General features: G+C 48.3%; 1 protein-coding gene across 1 annotated transcript in view; it reads right to left on the bottom strand.

The window, feature by feature from the left end:
* The window catches only part of LOC140428557 (Na(+)/dicarboxylate cotransporter 3-like), a 67,030-nt gene extending 56,018 nt beyond the window's left edge, over positions 1-11,012 (bottom strand). The window contains exons 1-3 of the mRNA XM_072515160.1: positions 10,719-11,012; positions 6,582-6,847; positions 2,370-2,524 (exon numbers count right to left, since the gene is read on the bottom strand). Of these exons, the coding sequence (XP_072371261.1) occupies positions 2,370-2,524; positions 6,582-6,847; positions 10,719-10,820 (523 nt within the window). The 5' untranslated portion in view covers positions 10,821-11,012. The remainder of the gene's footprint in view (positions 1-2,369; positions 2,525-6,581; positions 6,848-10,718) is intronic.
* Between the last annotated feature and the right edge of the window lie 2,213 nt (positions 11,013-13,225).

Genomic DNA, 13,225 nt, shown 5'->3' with positions numbered 1-13,225 from the left:
CTGGGATAACACAGGCTGCAACTCGATGCAGCTTTGACCAAAAGATACTCCAGACTTTGAAGTAAGTTCAATGTGATTTATTGAACCATCAGCACAGTTCTCTATGAGTTTGACTCTCCTGCTAATCTTGCTATGGTAACTCAGTCTAACTAACCAGTCTGCTCTAAGCCATGTGGTGGGTGTGATGCTTCTGATCTGCCCCTGTCCTTCTCTCTCAGTATCACCTGTGGAAAGAGACAGAGCATGTGTGCCCTGTCCTTATATATGGGTTGCCCCCTTGTGGTAGTGTCACCTCTGGGCGTCTTGACTGCCCATTGGTCGTGTTCTATTCGATGTGTTCATTAGCTGTATGTCTGCATGTCATGACATCTGTGGTGCTTCCTCTAGTGTTTACTTAGTTGTAGTGTATTTTCATTAACCCCTTGTGTATATACAGTGATGCATATCACCACACCACCTAGAAGGGGAAGGTCAGCAAATACATGGGAACATCATCACCTGCAAGATCCCCTCTAAGTCACACATATCCTGACTTGGGAATATATCGCTTTTCCTTCGTTGTCGCTGGGTCAAATTCCTGGAACTCCCCCCGCCTCCCATAACAGCACTGTGGATGCCCCTACACCTCAGGGACAGCAGCCGCTTAAGAAGGAAACTCATAGCCCAGCAAATCACACCCATAAGTTCTGGGCATGCCCAGCGCTGGAGGAATTTTGGAAGGGCGTAGCGAGGGCGGTGTCGAGGGTGGTAGGATCCAGGGTCAAACCGGGCTAGGGGCTCGCAATATTTGGGGTGGCAGAGGAGTGCAGGAGGCGAAAGAGGCCGGAATTCTGGTCTTTGCGTCCCTGGTAGCCCGGAGAAGGATTCTCCTTCAGTGGAAAGATACGAGGCCCCCAAGCGTGGAATCCTGGATCAGCGATATGGCAGGGTTCATTAAATTGGAGAGGGTGAAATTCGCCTTGAGAGGGTCGGTACAAGGGTTCTTTAGGCGGTGGCAACCGTTCTTAGACTTTCTGGCAGAACAATAGACATTGGTCAATGGCAGCAGCAGCTCGGGGGTGCGGGGGGGGGTTACTTTATTTTTGTTTATGTTATTTACACTGGAAGGGTCTGAGGGGGTGTATACACCTGTTGTCTTAAGTCGGGGTGTTAATGTTAATTTATTATTTATGTACGGGGGGGGGAGGGGTTTGGGGGGTTGCTTTTTTAGATTGTGTTTTGTACTTAACCCTGTTGGGTTCTTTTTTCTTTCTCATTTTGTTATTGATATTTTATGAAAACCTTTAATAAAAATTTTTTTTTTTTAAAAGAAGGAAACTCATCCCCACCTTCTCAAGGGATGGGCAATAAACGCTGGTCCATCCAGCTGAATTTATAAACTTGATAAATAATATGCAAGTATTCAGAGAAATACTCAGGTTTTATAAAAGATCATTCGTGGGAGAGTGCCATTCTTCACCCTGCATTATTTTACTGATGAGGCTGTGTGTTTGCAACATGAATTTTCAGAATTTTCCATTTTCTCACTTTATTTTTGCGTCTGCCCTCGTCCATTTTTAAAAATTCGTTCATGGGATGTGGGCGTCGCTGGCTGTGTCAGCATTTATTGCCCATCCCTGACAGCATTTAAGAGTCAACCACATTGCTGTGGGTCTGGAGTCACATGTAGGCCAGGCCAGGTAAGGGCGGCAGATTTCCTTCCCTAAAGGGCATGAGTGAACCAGATGGGTTTTTACGACAATCGACAATGGTTTTCATGGTCATCATTGGACTTTTAATTCCAGGTTATTCTTGAATTGAAATTTCACCAAGGAGCGGCACAGTGGTTAGCACTTCTGCCTCACGGCGCCAAGGACCTGGGTTCGACCCCGGCCCCGGGTCACAGTCTGTGTGGAGTTTGCACATTCTCCCCGTGTCTGCAAGAGTCTCACCCCCACATTTCAAGGAACCCCAGAATTGTTATAGCACAGAATGGGGCCATTTGGCCCATTGTGGCTGTGCTGGGTCTTGGTAGGGGCAAAGTTACCCAGTGCCACTTTGTCGCCCTCTCCCTGTGGCCCTGCACATCCTGACCTGTTAGATAACAATACCGCCTGGAATATCTTAGTTGAACCTGCCTCTATCTGCAGAATCCTGTAGCTTATTATGACGTTGGGGAAAGTTTCAAGATCCAAGCAGGGAAGCTCATTTTAAATTGCCCATCAGTCCAATCTCAAACCGGGGTTATGATTAGCAGACTGACTCCTGGATATTGGTTCGGCCGCTTTAACGTAACTTGTAGTCTTTATATTTTCCAGCATTACTGCCATTATGTTGTATTTTCAGTGTGTAGAACAGAAAGAACATTTAAATTTGAAATTGGGTTTTACCTGTTTTCTCGGTCCCATTCTGTTGCATTTTCCCAGAGTCACCATGCAGCCGGCCGAGGACAGCAGTGGCTATGGGCAGCATCATGGTGGTAGTGGCTGTGTTACTCAGCCACATAGACAGGAGGGAAGTGGTCAACATCAATCCCAGTATGAGCCTAAAGAACACAACAAGATATGAGGGTTACCATCACGGAACGATAAGCAACAGTTAAGTCGCCATAGTCTCCCAGGCGACCATGGGCTGCTTTCCCCATTGAGGAGGAGCTGACTGGTGGTGATTTAACCTGAGGCTCACCACACTCACACCTCAGGCAAGGGAGAGGGTTGGCGGGGGGGGGGGGCTTTGTGGATAACGTCAGCCGATACAGGAGTTGAACTCTCACTGTTGACCTCACTCTACATCACAAAGCAGCTGTCCAACCAACTGGAGCTGTACTGGGACAGTTCAGTAAGAATTACTGGACGCTCTCTGTGTCAATATCTATACCACGGCAACACTGCTTCTCTCTGACTGTTTCAGAGGGAGCTGTACCAGGTCAGCACAGGTCAATGGGAATTACTGGGCAGTCTGTAACTGTGTAAATATTATTATGGGCCAGGGTTTAGAGAACCCCAAAGTGTATCATGGAGTTCACCTGACCCACAACGTTTAATAGATTGTGGTTATGGGGAGCACACGGTCCTAACTTATAGGTCTGGTGCAACAGAGATCTACAGTACTTTTAAATTAAAACAATGTTTATTTATGAACCCAGTTAACACTTTATAAACCCACAGTAAACATCTTAACAGCCATCAACACCAATAAATTCCCCAAAGAATACAGTACTCTATAAGTAACTCTTAATCTTTCCTTACAACATCCATAAGACAAAAAAAAAAGAACCCTTTTACAAAAAGACATCAGGTTTAATTTCTCTACTGAGGCATGTACCACTTTGACATCCCCAAATGAGCTGAAGTCAGTCTGTAGCATGCAGAGAGAGATCCTTACAGCTGCTTGCTTTGCCTGCAGCTATCCAGCTCTCAAAACGAAACGAAACACACCCTGTAGCCGCGAGCCCAAAGTGAAAGTAAAAGCTGACAGACAGCCCAGCTTCACCCACACTCTGACATCACTGCAGTAATAAACACCCATTTCTTAAAGGTACACCCACTACAGCTATTCCATAAAAACACCCATTTCCTCAAGGTACTCTCACATGACAATATCTAGCCCATGGTAACATTGCTTCTCTCTGACTGTTTTCAGAGGGAGCTGTACTGGGACTGCACAGGTCAGTGAGAATTACTGGACAGCTCAACCGGCCCCCATGGAATGGTGTAGCACATTGGGCCCACTGAGTCCGAGCTGGCACACGTGTGTTCCCCCACCCCCCCCCACCCCCCACCCCCACCCTTGTACTGTTTACCCAATTCCCTTTTGAAAGTTATTATTGAATCTGCTTCAGGCAATGCATTCCATTTCATCACAACTCACTGTTCCGCTCTGTCGAATAGTCATATTGGACGGGGAACGCTCCCTCTGTTTCTCTCTCCCCAGATGCTGCCAGACCTACTGCGTTTTTCCACGCCTTCTGTTTCTATTTCAGGTTTCCAGCATTGCAATATCACTCTAGTAATTTATCTTCCTCACGTTGCCTCTGGCTTTTTTGACAATTACCTCCAATCTCTGTCTTCTCCTTACTGACCCTTCTTAGAACATAAGACTAGGAGCAGGAGTAGGCCATCTGGCTCTTCGAGCCTGCCCCACCATTCAATGAGATCATGGCTGATCTTTTGTGGACTCAGCTCCACTTTCCCGCCCGAACACCATAACCCTTTATTCTTCAAAAAACTATCTATCTTTATCTTGAAAACATTTAATGAAGGAGCCTCAATTTCTTCACTGGGCAGGGAATTCCATAGATTCACAACCCTTTGGGTGACGAAGTTCCTCCTAAATTCAGTCCTAAATCTACCCCTTATTTTGAGGCTATGCCCCCTAGTTCTGCTTTCACCCGCCAGTAGAAACAACCTGCCCGCGTCTATCCTACCTACTCCTTTCATAATTTTATATGTTTTTATAAGATCTCCCTGCATCCTTCTAAATTCCAACGAGTACAGTCCCAGTCTACTCAACCTCTCCTCGTAATCTAACCCCCTCAACTCTGGGATTAACCTCGTGAATCTCCTCTGCACACCCTCCAGTGCCAGTACGTCCTTTCTCAGGTAAGGAGACCAAAACTGAACACAATACCCCAGGTGTGGCCTCACTAAGACCTTATACAGTTGCAGCATGACCTCCCTAAAACCTTCTGCCACTGGAAACACTTTCTCCCCATTTGCTGTTTCAGAAGACTCCGTGATTCTCCCTCCCTCACCTTGACCTCCTCTGCTGTGAGGGCAAGCTTACCTCTCCAGCCTTAGGAAATTTCTTTTTGTGCCTTTCTTTCCGCTTTCTCAGGCCACGGAATTATCCCCCACACCCCTTCTCTCAATTTGACAATTGGCAAGTTTGATCCACTTCAGGTTTCTCAGTGGTGGAAAAATAATAACGTTTCCAGGTGCTCTCGGGCAGGTTGGATGCTCCGTGTTGTCCACTGCTGTCCACATGGCAGGGTAAGGTGACTGGCGATTGAGTCTCACTCCCTCTCTTTTTATTTTAAGATTAGAAAAGCAGCCGAGCGACTCAACGCCGACGTGTCCTTTCTTACTCTGAGGGGAGGAGTCAAGCGGCTCCCCCCTCCCCTGACGTCCAGATGAAACTGGAGAGCGGGCCCATGCGGCAACTCCTAACTGCAAACCCACATTGGGACCACTCAGCACTGACTTGCTAAACAGCTGCGCTAACATCAAGACTGCGAGTGCTGAACAGCTGGAAAGAAGGCATTAATTGCAGGAGCTATGACACAGGGCAGAGGAACAACAGATTGTGATATTTCAGAGCATACACGCCAAGCTTGTATTTAATAATAATCGTTATTCGCATCACAAGTAGGCTCACATTAACGCTGCAATGAAGTTACTGTGAAAATCCCCTCGTCGCCACATTCCGGCGCCTGTTCAGGTACACAGAGGGAGAATTCAGAATGTCCAATTCACCTAACAAGCACATCTTTCGGGGACTTGTAGGGTGAAACCGGAGCACCCGGAGGAAACCCACGCTGACATGGGGAGAACGTATAGACTCCGCGCAGGCAGTGACCCAAGCCGGGAATTGAACCTGGGACCCTGGCGCTGTAAAGCGACAGCGCTAACCACTGTGCTACTGTTATACTCTGCCTTTAACATAGCAAAATGCCCAAAAGCACTTCGCAGAAGGTTATGGCAGGTTTCCAAGTGATAGGTCTGAAGGTGCATCCTAAATGGACGAGAGGGCACCTGGAGAGTTTTAGAGTGAACGTTCCAGGCTGAAGGTACGGTCACCATTGGAGGGGCGAAGGAAATTGTGGACGCACAAGCGCCCAGAATGTGGGGAGCACAGATTTCTCAGAGGGCTGCAGCACTGGACATGGTTACAGGGATGAGGGGGCCAAGGCCATGGAGCAATTTGAGCACAAAGACTGATTTTTGTTTGGATAATGAGGGAGGAGGAGGGAGGGTTTCAGGAAAAGCGCAGGGGAGCGGCAGGAACTTTAAAACTGTACAGAAAAGGGCCAGCAGGGAAACAATGAGCTGAGTGGCCACCTGTGCTGTAAGATCCCACGTCTGAGTGAGTCTAACTTCTGATCATCTGTCTGTCTCCCTTACATTTCTGCAATTAACCTTGCGGATGCTTTCGCAAGCATTGAAGCCTGTGAAGCCCTCAGTGCCAGGACCACAGTCCACTCTTCTGCAATACCTTCCATTCTACTCCCAATTGCCAAATTCTGTGCCATCTGTGCTCGTCGACCCTTATCCCAAATCCCTGTTTTGCTACCTCCCTGCCTTCCTTCAAAAGGCTGGTCTAAAACGACTTCTCCAATCATGCCATTGAGCATTAACCTTCTCCCATGACTAACCAACACCCGGGTTTCACCTCTCAGAAATGCTTTGGGGCATAAATGCCAACATGTTAAAGCTTTTGAAGGGGCCATTATTGACTGCAATTCAGCAACTCCTAAGTCGCCAAGAGACACGGCCTGCAAAACAATAGGGGGGCTACGTCAAGTTGGTTAGGTCCCGAGTGATTATTTCCTGCACACTAACTTTCAGGAGGGTGCCAAGCTGCTGCATCATTGCTGTGCTTACATGAAAGGGTTAACTCCCAACCATTTGAGGATTCTGAGCGCAACTCTACGATGCAAGTTCCATTCTTCAATCATCACAGCCATGACCAAACCACCGAAGAAGAGAGCGTTTGTGTCAAGGAAGTACAAAGGGCAGGTCTTCGAAGACGGCAGAATTCCAAAAAGCGGGAAGAGGCTGATGGGGAGCAGTGCGGTTATCGCGAGTGGCAATGCTTCAGTGCACCAGTACGTAGCCATAATCAGAATGATGTAGAGACATTTTCCTTCCTGGTGGAAAAAAAAATTGTATTCATTTAAAACCACACACCAAGAAATCAAGTCAGTTAGGCTGATTGCAAAGTTTTATTTCAACATTGATGTCCGTACACCCTTGGATATTGAACGGAAGATGCCTTGTACAAAGACTTACACAACACACAGGGGTTCAAAATGGCAGCCTAAACTTTGGTGGTGCCTGAATTCCAACTGACCACTTGTTCAGCCACATGCAACAAAACACTTCACTAGGGAGTGTTTAAGAATAAAACGGCAGCAGATCTATCTGTTGTGTGTTAAGAAAGGACAAAGAACAAAGAACATTACAGCACAGGTTTAGACCCTTCGGCCCACTGAGCCTGTACCAATCCAGATTCCTTATTTCGACCTGCTGCTCATTGCCCAAATGATCTGCATCTCTCCATTCCCTGCCCGTTCATGTGTTTGTTAAGATACATCTGAAACGTTGCTATCGTGCCTGCCTCCACCAGCTCCACTGGCAACGAGTTCCAGGCACTCACCACTAATCTGCGTGAAAAACTTACCCCGCACATCTCCCTAAACTTTCCCCCTCTCACCTTGAACCTCTGCCCCCTTGTAATTGAATCTTCTGCCCTGGGAAAAAGCTTCTGACTATTCACCCTGTCTATACCTCCCGTAATTTTGTGGACCTCAATCAACTCTCCCCTCAGCCTCTGCCTTTCCAACGAAAACAATCTGAATTCATTCAACCTCTCCTCATAGCTAACAGCCTCCAGACCAGGCAACATCTTGGCAAACCTTCTTTGCACTCTCTCCAAAGCATCCACGTCCTTCTGGTAGTGTGGTGACCAGAACTGCATGCAATATTCCAAATGTGGCCTCACTAAAGTTTTGTACAACTGCAACAAGGCCAGCTAACTCTTGTACTCAATTCTCTGGCCAATGAAGGCAAGCATGCTGTATGCCTACTTGACCACCTTATCCACCTGCATTACCACTTTCATGGAACTGTGGACCTAGACGCCCAGATCCCTCTGTATGTCAATGTTCCTAAGGGTTCTGCCATTTACTGGATAATTCACACCTGAATTTGATCTTCCAAAATGCATCACCTCGCATTAGTCCGGATTGTTCTCCATCTGCCATTTCTCTGCCCAACTCTCCAATCTATCTGTATTCTGTTGTTCAAGGTTAATCTGTGATCTGGACCGCAATTACTATTAATTCACAGAAGGTGCGTTCAGATTCAATCATAACAATTTGGGAATTTGAATTCAGGCTTTTTTTAAAATCTGGATATAAAAAGCTAGTGTCAGTCAAAGTGACCATTAACCTGATTGCTGTAGAAACCCAAGTAGTTTGTCGGTGTCCAGTAGAGAATTAAACCAATCTTCAATACCTAGTCTGGTCCATCATGTGACTCCAGTCACACACCAATGTGATTTACTACCGAGAATTCAGAATGTCCAATTCACCTAACAGCACGTTTTTAGGGACTTGTGGGAGGCCACCGGAGGAAACCCACGCAGACACGGGGAGAACGTGCAGACTCAGCACAGACAGTGACCCAAGCTGGGAATCGAACCCGGGTCCCTGGTGCTGTGAAGCCACAGTGCCTACCAATGTGCTACCGTGCCGCCCAAAGCACTTTGGAGCCATCATAAAATTGTGAAAGTTTATTTGTAAATTATTTCTCCTTATTCATTTGTGAAACGTAAGTTTCTTCAAGGAGACATGGATGTTCCTGGCAATACAATGGGATAATTGTGATGTTGACAACTCTATCTTGACCCTGTCGCTATCTCATTGTAACTCAATGTAACTTCAGTGTAACTCAACTCTTGTCGACAATCTCGGTGTGCTCATTCAGAAAGATTTTGGAAATTGTTACAAAGGTTATTTTTCGTTCAGTTTGAGTATTAATTCAAGGGTAGGTTTTCCATGCCAGCCTGCGTGGCCCTTTGAAATAGCTTGGCGTGCCACTCTGCTGTACTGAACATCTACAAAAAGGTAAAAGGTCACAAGAGAGGGTCAGGATGGAACCCCTCCTCTTCCACCACCATCCCACCCTCTTCTCAAGGTAACAAGGAATGGACGATAAACACTGGCCTTACCAGTGGTGTTCACATGCCAAGAAAGAATAATAGGGGGGGGGGAAAAAACCTTCCCCGTCTTGGCGGTGGGTCGGAACGGAGGAGGAGCAGGACTTACAGCCCCTTGAGCAGGTTCCATTTATATAACGCTGATCTGTTTTATAAGTCCAATTACCCACCTTGGTTTTCTAGTCTCAATACCCATGCCTGACAAACATTGCAGTGGGTCACCCATGATTTTGTGAATGGCACTCCCAGCAGAGCAGGGTATCCCATCCTTGGCGAGGGCTCGGGAAATCTACCTTATAGCTCCTGTAACTGAGCAATGTAGAGACACAGTAAAATACAGAGACAGCCCAAAATCCAATAACTCTGATTTGCCCAGTCTCTCAAATGTAACAATGATGATGATAATGTGCGCTGATGGGTTCTGCCATTGGTGGGACGGCCTTCAACTGCATAGCCATTTACTTGTTTATACTCGACTACTTGTGTGCTTGAACTCTGTCCAGTCGCCAATCGGCAACCATCGTGATTTATACAGAGTGCAAGAACCTTTCCCTTCTTTTCAATCTATTCTCTCCTCTCTGGGAGTCAACCTGAAGTTGCAGCGATTGCAGCCAGGAGATTGAACTGATGAATTCTGCCGTTTAATTGTCGCTTTCGGACAGCTTCTGGGAAACACCCGAATGGTGATGTATTGATTTCTCCAGCTCCCCTCTTCCCAATGTCCCATTCTGTTCCCCCCCAGCCATTCACTGAGGCGACTGAGGTTGAACGTTGCTCGTGTGAACTGGTGCCTCATTGCTCCTGTGTTACAACCTGCTGTTCTACTCTGTCAGCTCGTCCTGGTGAAAATGATATAAGAATGAAATGCAGAAGTGAATTTCAAGGAAGCTATCAACAGCAGGCATGCCGCATTGGTTGATTCTTTTTTAAAATAAATTTAGAGTACCCAATTAATTTTTTCCAATTAAGGGGCAGTTTAGCGTGGCCAATCTACCTACCCTGCACATCTTTGTATTGTGGTGGCGAAACCCACGCAAACTCGGGGAGAATGTGCGAACTCCCCACAGACAGCGACCCAGAGCCAGGATCGAACCTGGGACCTTGGCGCCGTGAGGCAGCAGTGCTAACCCACTGCGCCACCGTGCTGCCCGCCGTTGGTTGCTTCTGGCTGTAGTTACAGGGTGAATATTAACGCGTTATGAGATTAGGCCTCGTTAGATAGGATAAGATGAAATTGTCTTCTATTACTGCCAGCTACAAATAGCTATTGCTGTGTCACTGTTGATCGAAGGTAATGTGAATGTTATCCAAACTGCTGTGGGTTATCAGTGCAGTTTCAGAGAGTTACTGGTGGAATCAAAGTTCCTCAAATGTCACCAGGTGTTCTTCCCTCTCAGTCACTACCAGTCATGGAATCATAGGATCCCTACAGTGCAGAGGGCGGCCATTCGGCCGATCAGGTCTACACCAACCCTCTGAAAGAGCACCGTACCTAGGCCCATTCCCCCGCCCTATCCCTGTGACCCCATAACCCCTTGGACCTTTGGCCACTAAGTGGCAATTTAGCGTGGCCAATCCACCCAAGCTGTGCATCTTCGGACTGTGGGGGGAAACCGGAGCACCCGGAGAGGACCCACGCAGACACGGGGAGAAAAAAATTAAAAGGGTGACACGTTACTCCTGTTTTGGATGGCTCTAAATTTCAAATGATTTTCCGCCTCGAATCTCCCTCTGCCAACATCTGTAAGGTCAACAAGCCACCGCTGGAGTTACAAAATTGACAAGAGACCTTATCCTACCTGCCGAGGTAATAGAAATATAACTGGCAGAAACACAAGTGGTGTCAAAACCAGGATGATAATTTGGCGAAAGTCCCATAATCTCAGGAAGAAGTCCTTCATGGTTCCTGGTCAGGGTTGGGGAGCTCCCTGGATTTCTCTCCGCAAACAGTGTGTGGGGGGAATCCCTCTGCAAAACACACCTTCTTCCTCGGGCCGACGTGGGGGACAGGTTGCTCTCTCCCTCCCCAATGCGGGAGCCGCCACCCAGGCTTGGCTGGGGCAATGTGCCAACAAGCAATTGAAAATCTGGAGAGAAAAAAAAACAACCAGAAAATGCCAGAAGCGCTCAGCTGGCTGTTGGAAAGAGAAACAGTTAACATTTCAGGCCCCGTGCCCTGCCAGCGGGACTGGGAAATCTTAGAGATGTAATGCTTTCTGAGCGAGGGGGCGGGACGAGGGGCAGGAGGCAAGTCTGTGATAGGGCGATTGAAGGACGGAGGAGTTTTAGTCTGTCAGGGACAGAAGGAATGGCGGTGGGGATGGGGGGGGGGGGGGGGGGGGGGGGGGGGGGGCGCAAAAGAAACAAAGAATCAAAAGATGTGCCCGGAGCAGGTGCTTTGAACTGCTAGCAGCAACAACAAAAAAAGGAGACAAGACCCGAAAGGCGAAGAAAGGGAAGCAGAATGGAGCAGGGTTGCGAGATCGTTGACCTCGATGTTGAGTCAGCGTTAGTGATTCCGGGCTGGGGTCACTGTCTGTGTGGAGTTTGCACTTTCACCCCCCCTTCCCTCCGGGTGCTCTGGTTTCCTCCACAGGGCGAGTGTTCCATCTCCTGCGATCGCATGGGGGGATGGTGCTGCCGTAGTAGCGGAACGGTGTGATTTCTTTGGGGGGGGGGGGGGGTTGCAGGCGGGGTGTGACTGACAAGTGGACCGGGGCATCACGGAGGGAACGGTCCCTTCAGAATCCTGAAAGGGGAGGGGAGGCGACCTGTTTCCACCTCCCTATATCACCCAACTCGGCCCCTGCTTCAGCTCATTGGCTGCTGGAGCCCTCAGCTTTGTTATCTCAAGACTTGACTGTTCCGAAGCACTCCTGGCTAGTTTCCCACTCCCTGTCTCCCGCAAGCTCGTACTCATCTGAAACTCTGCTGACTGTGCCCTAACTCACAGCAGGCCTTGTCTGTCCCCCCCCCCCCCTCACTTATCTGTACCGGCCCCCGCTTCAGCAACGCCTTGACATTAAAACTTGTGTTCCTTGTTTTCAAAGCCCTCCATGACCTCGTCCCCTTCCCCCCATCTCTGGAATCTCCTCCGTCCCTGCAGCCCCGTCCGAGGTATCTGCGCTCCCCTAATTCTGGCTTTTGGAGCATTTCCGATTTTATTTGCCCCACCCTGGTTGGCCGTGCTGCCTCGGCCCTGCGCTCTGGAATTCCCTTGCTAAACCTTTCCGTCTCTCTACACCTCTCCTTTAAAATATTCCATAAAAACTACCTCTTGAGATCAAGCTGGCCTAATGGGCAGGATTTAACCACCGCGTGGCGCCCAACGCGGATACGGGCCCACCGGTTAAATAGCGGGAAAGGCCAAAATCGAGGTTTGCGCCAGGCACGAATCACCGGCCGACTCCCCATGGTGAGTCCGGATCTCACCCAAATATGACGAGCATATTATTGACCCGAATTAGCAATCATTTCCATCTCATTTGCGAGATTGAAGTTGAATGTAACGGCCTCCCAGCAATTAACCGGCTCCCCAGCGAGAAATCACACGGGCGCCGTTTAGTACTCCTTTTTAAAAAACGTGAAGCTGGCGCGATGGCTTCTGAGGGGAAGTGAGGAGGTGAGCAACCATTTCCATTTTACAGCGTGCAGCCCAAGGGCACCAGAGCTCGGGGAGGTGGGGGATCCCTCAGGGGGTTTGGGCTTGGTCGGGCGGATGAAGCATTCCAACAAACAAAGAACAAAGAAAAGTACAGCACAGGAACAGGCCCTTCGGCCCTCCAAGCCTGCGCCGACCATGTTGCCCGTCTAAACTAAAATCTTCTACACTTCCGGGACCGTATCCCTCTCTTCCCATCCTACTCATGTATTTGTCAAGATGCACCTACTGTGCTATTACTTCCTACAAAAGGACACTTCCTACAAAGTCTACAAAATTATTTGAGTTGCATAGACAGAGTGGATAGTCAGAGACTTTTTCCCAGGGTAGAGGTGTCAATTATGAGGGGGCATAGGTTTAGAGGAGATGTATGAGGTAGGTTTTTTATAGAGAGTGTAATGGGTGCCTGGAACCCGCTGCTGGAGGAGGTGGTGGAAGCAGGGACGTGGTTCGCCCCGAGACAGGGGGTGGGGGTTAAGGGGCATTTCGTCTGTGAGGCCTTCAAGCCATCTTTAAATATTGTGGATACCCATAACAGGGGCAACTACAGCTGCTGCCTGTCTGTCCTACCCAACACTTCCAGGACAGAGGCCTGTTCGTGCTTCTATGCTGACTGTCACTTGAACTCCCTCTGACTGTGAACAG

The sequence above is a fragment of the Scyliorhinus torazame genome, chromosome 8, assembly GCF_047496885.1.
Source record: "Scyliorhinus torazame isolate Kashiwa2021f chromosome 8, sScyTor2.1, whole genome shotgun sequence".
NCBI lineage: Eukaryota > Metazoa > Chordata > Chondrichthyes > Carcharhiniformes > Scyliorhinidae > Scyliorhinus > Scyliorhinus torazame.
The sequence above is the reverse complement of the archived record's forward strand: the minus strand, read 5'-3'. Positions and strand labels throughout refer to the sequence as shown.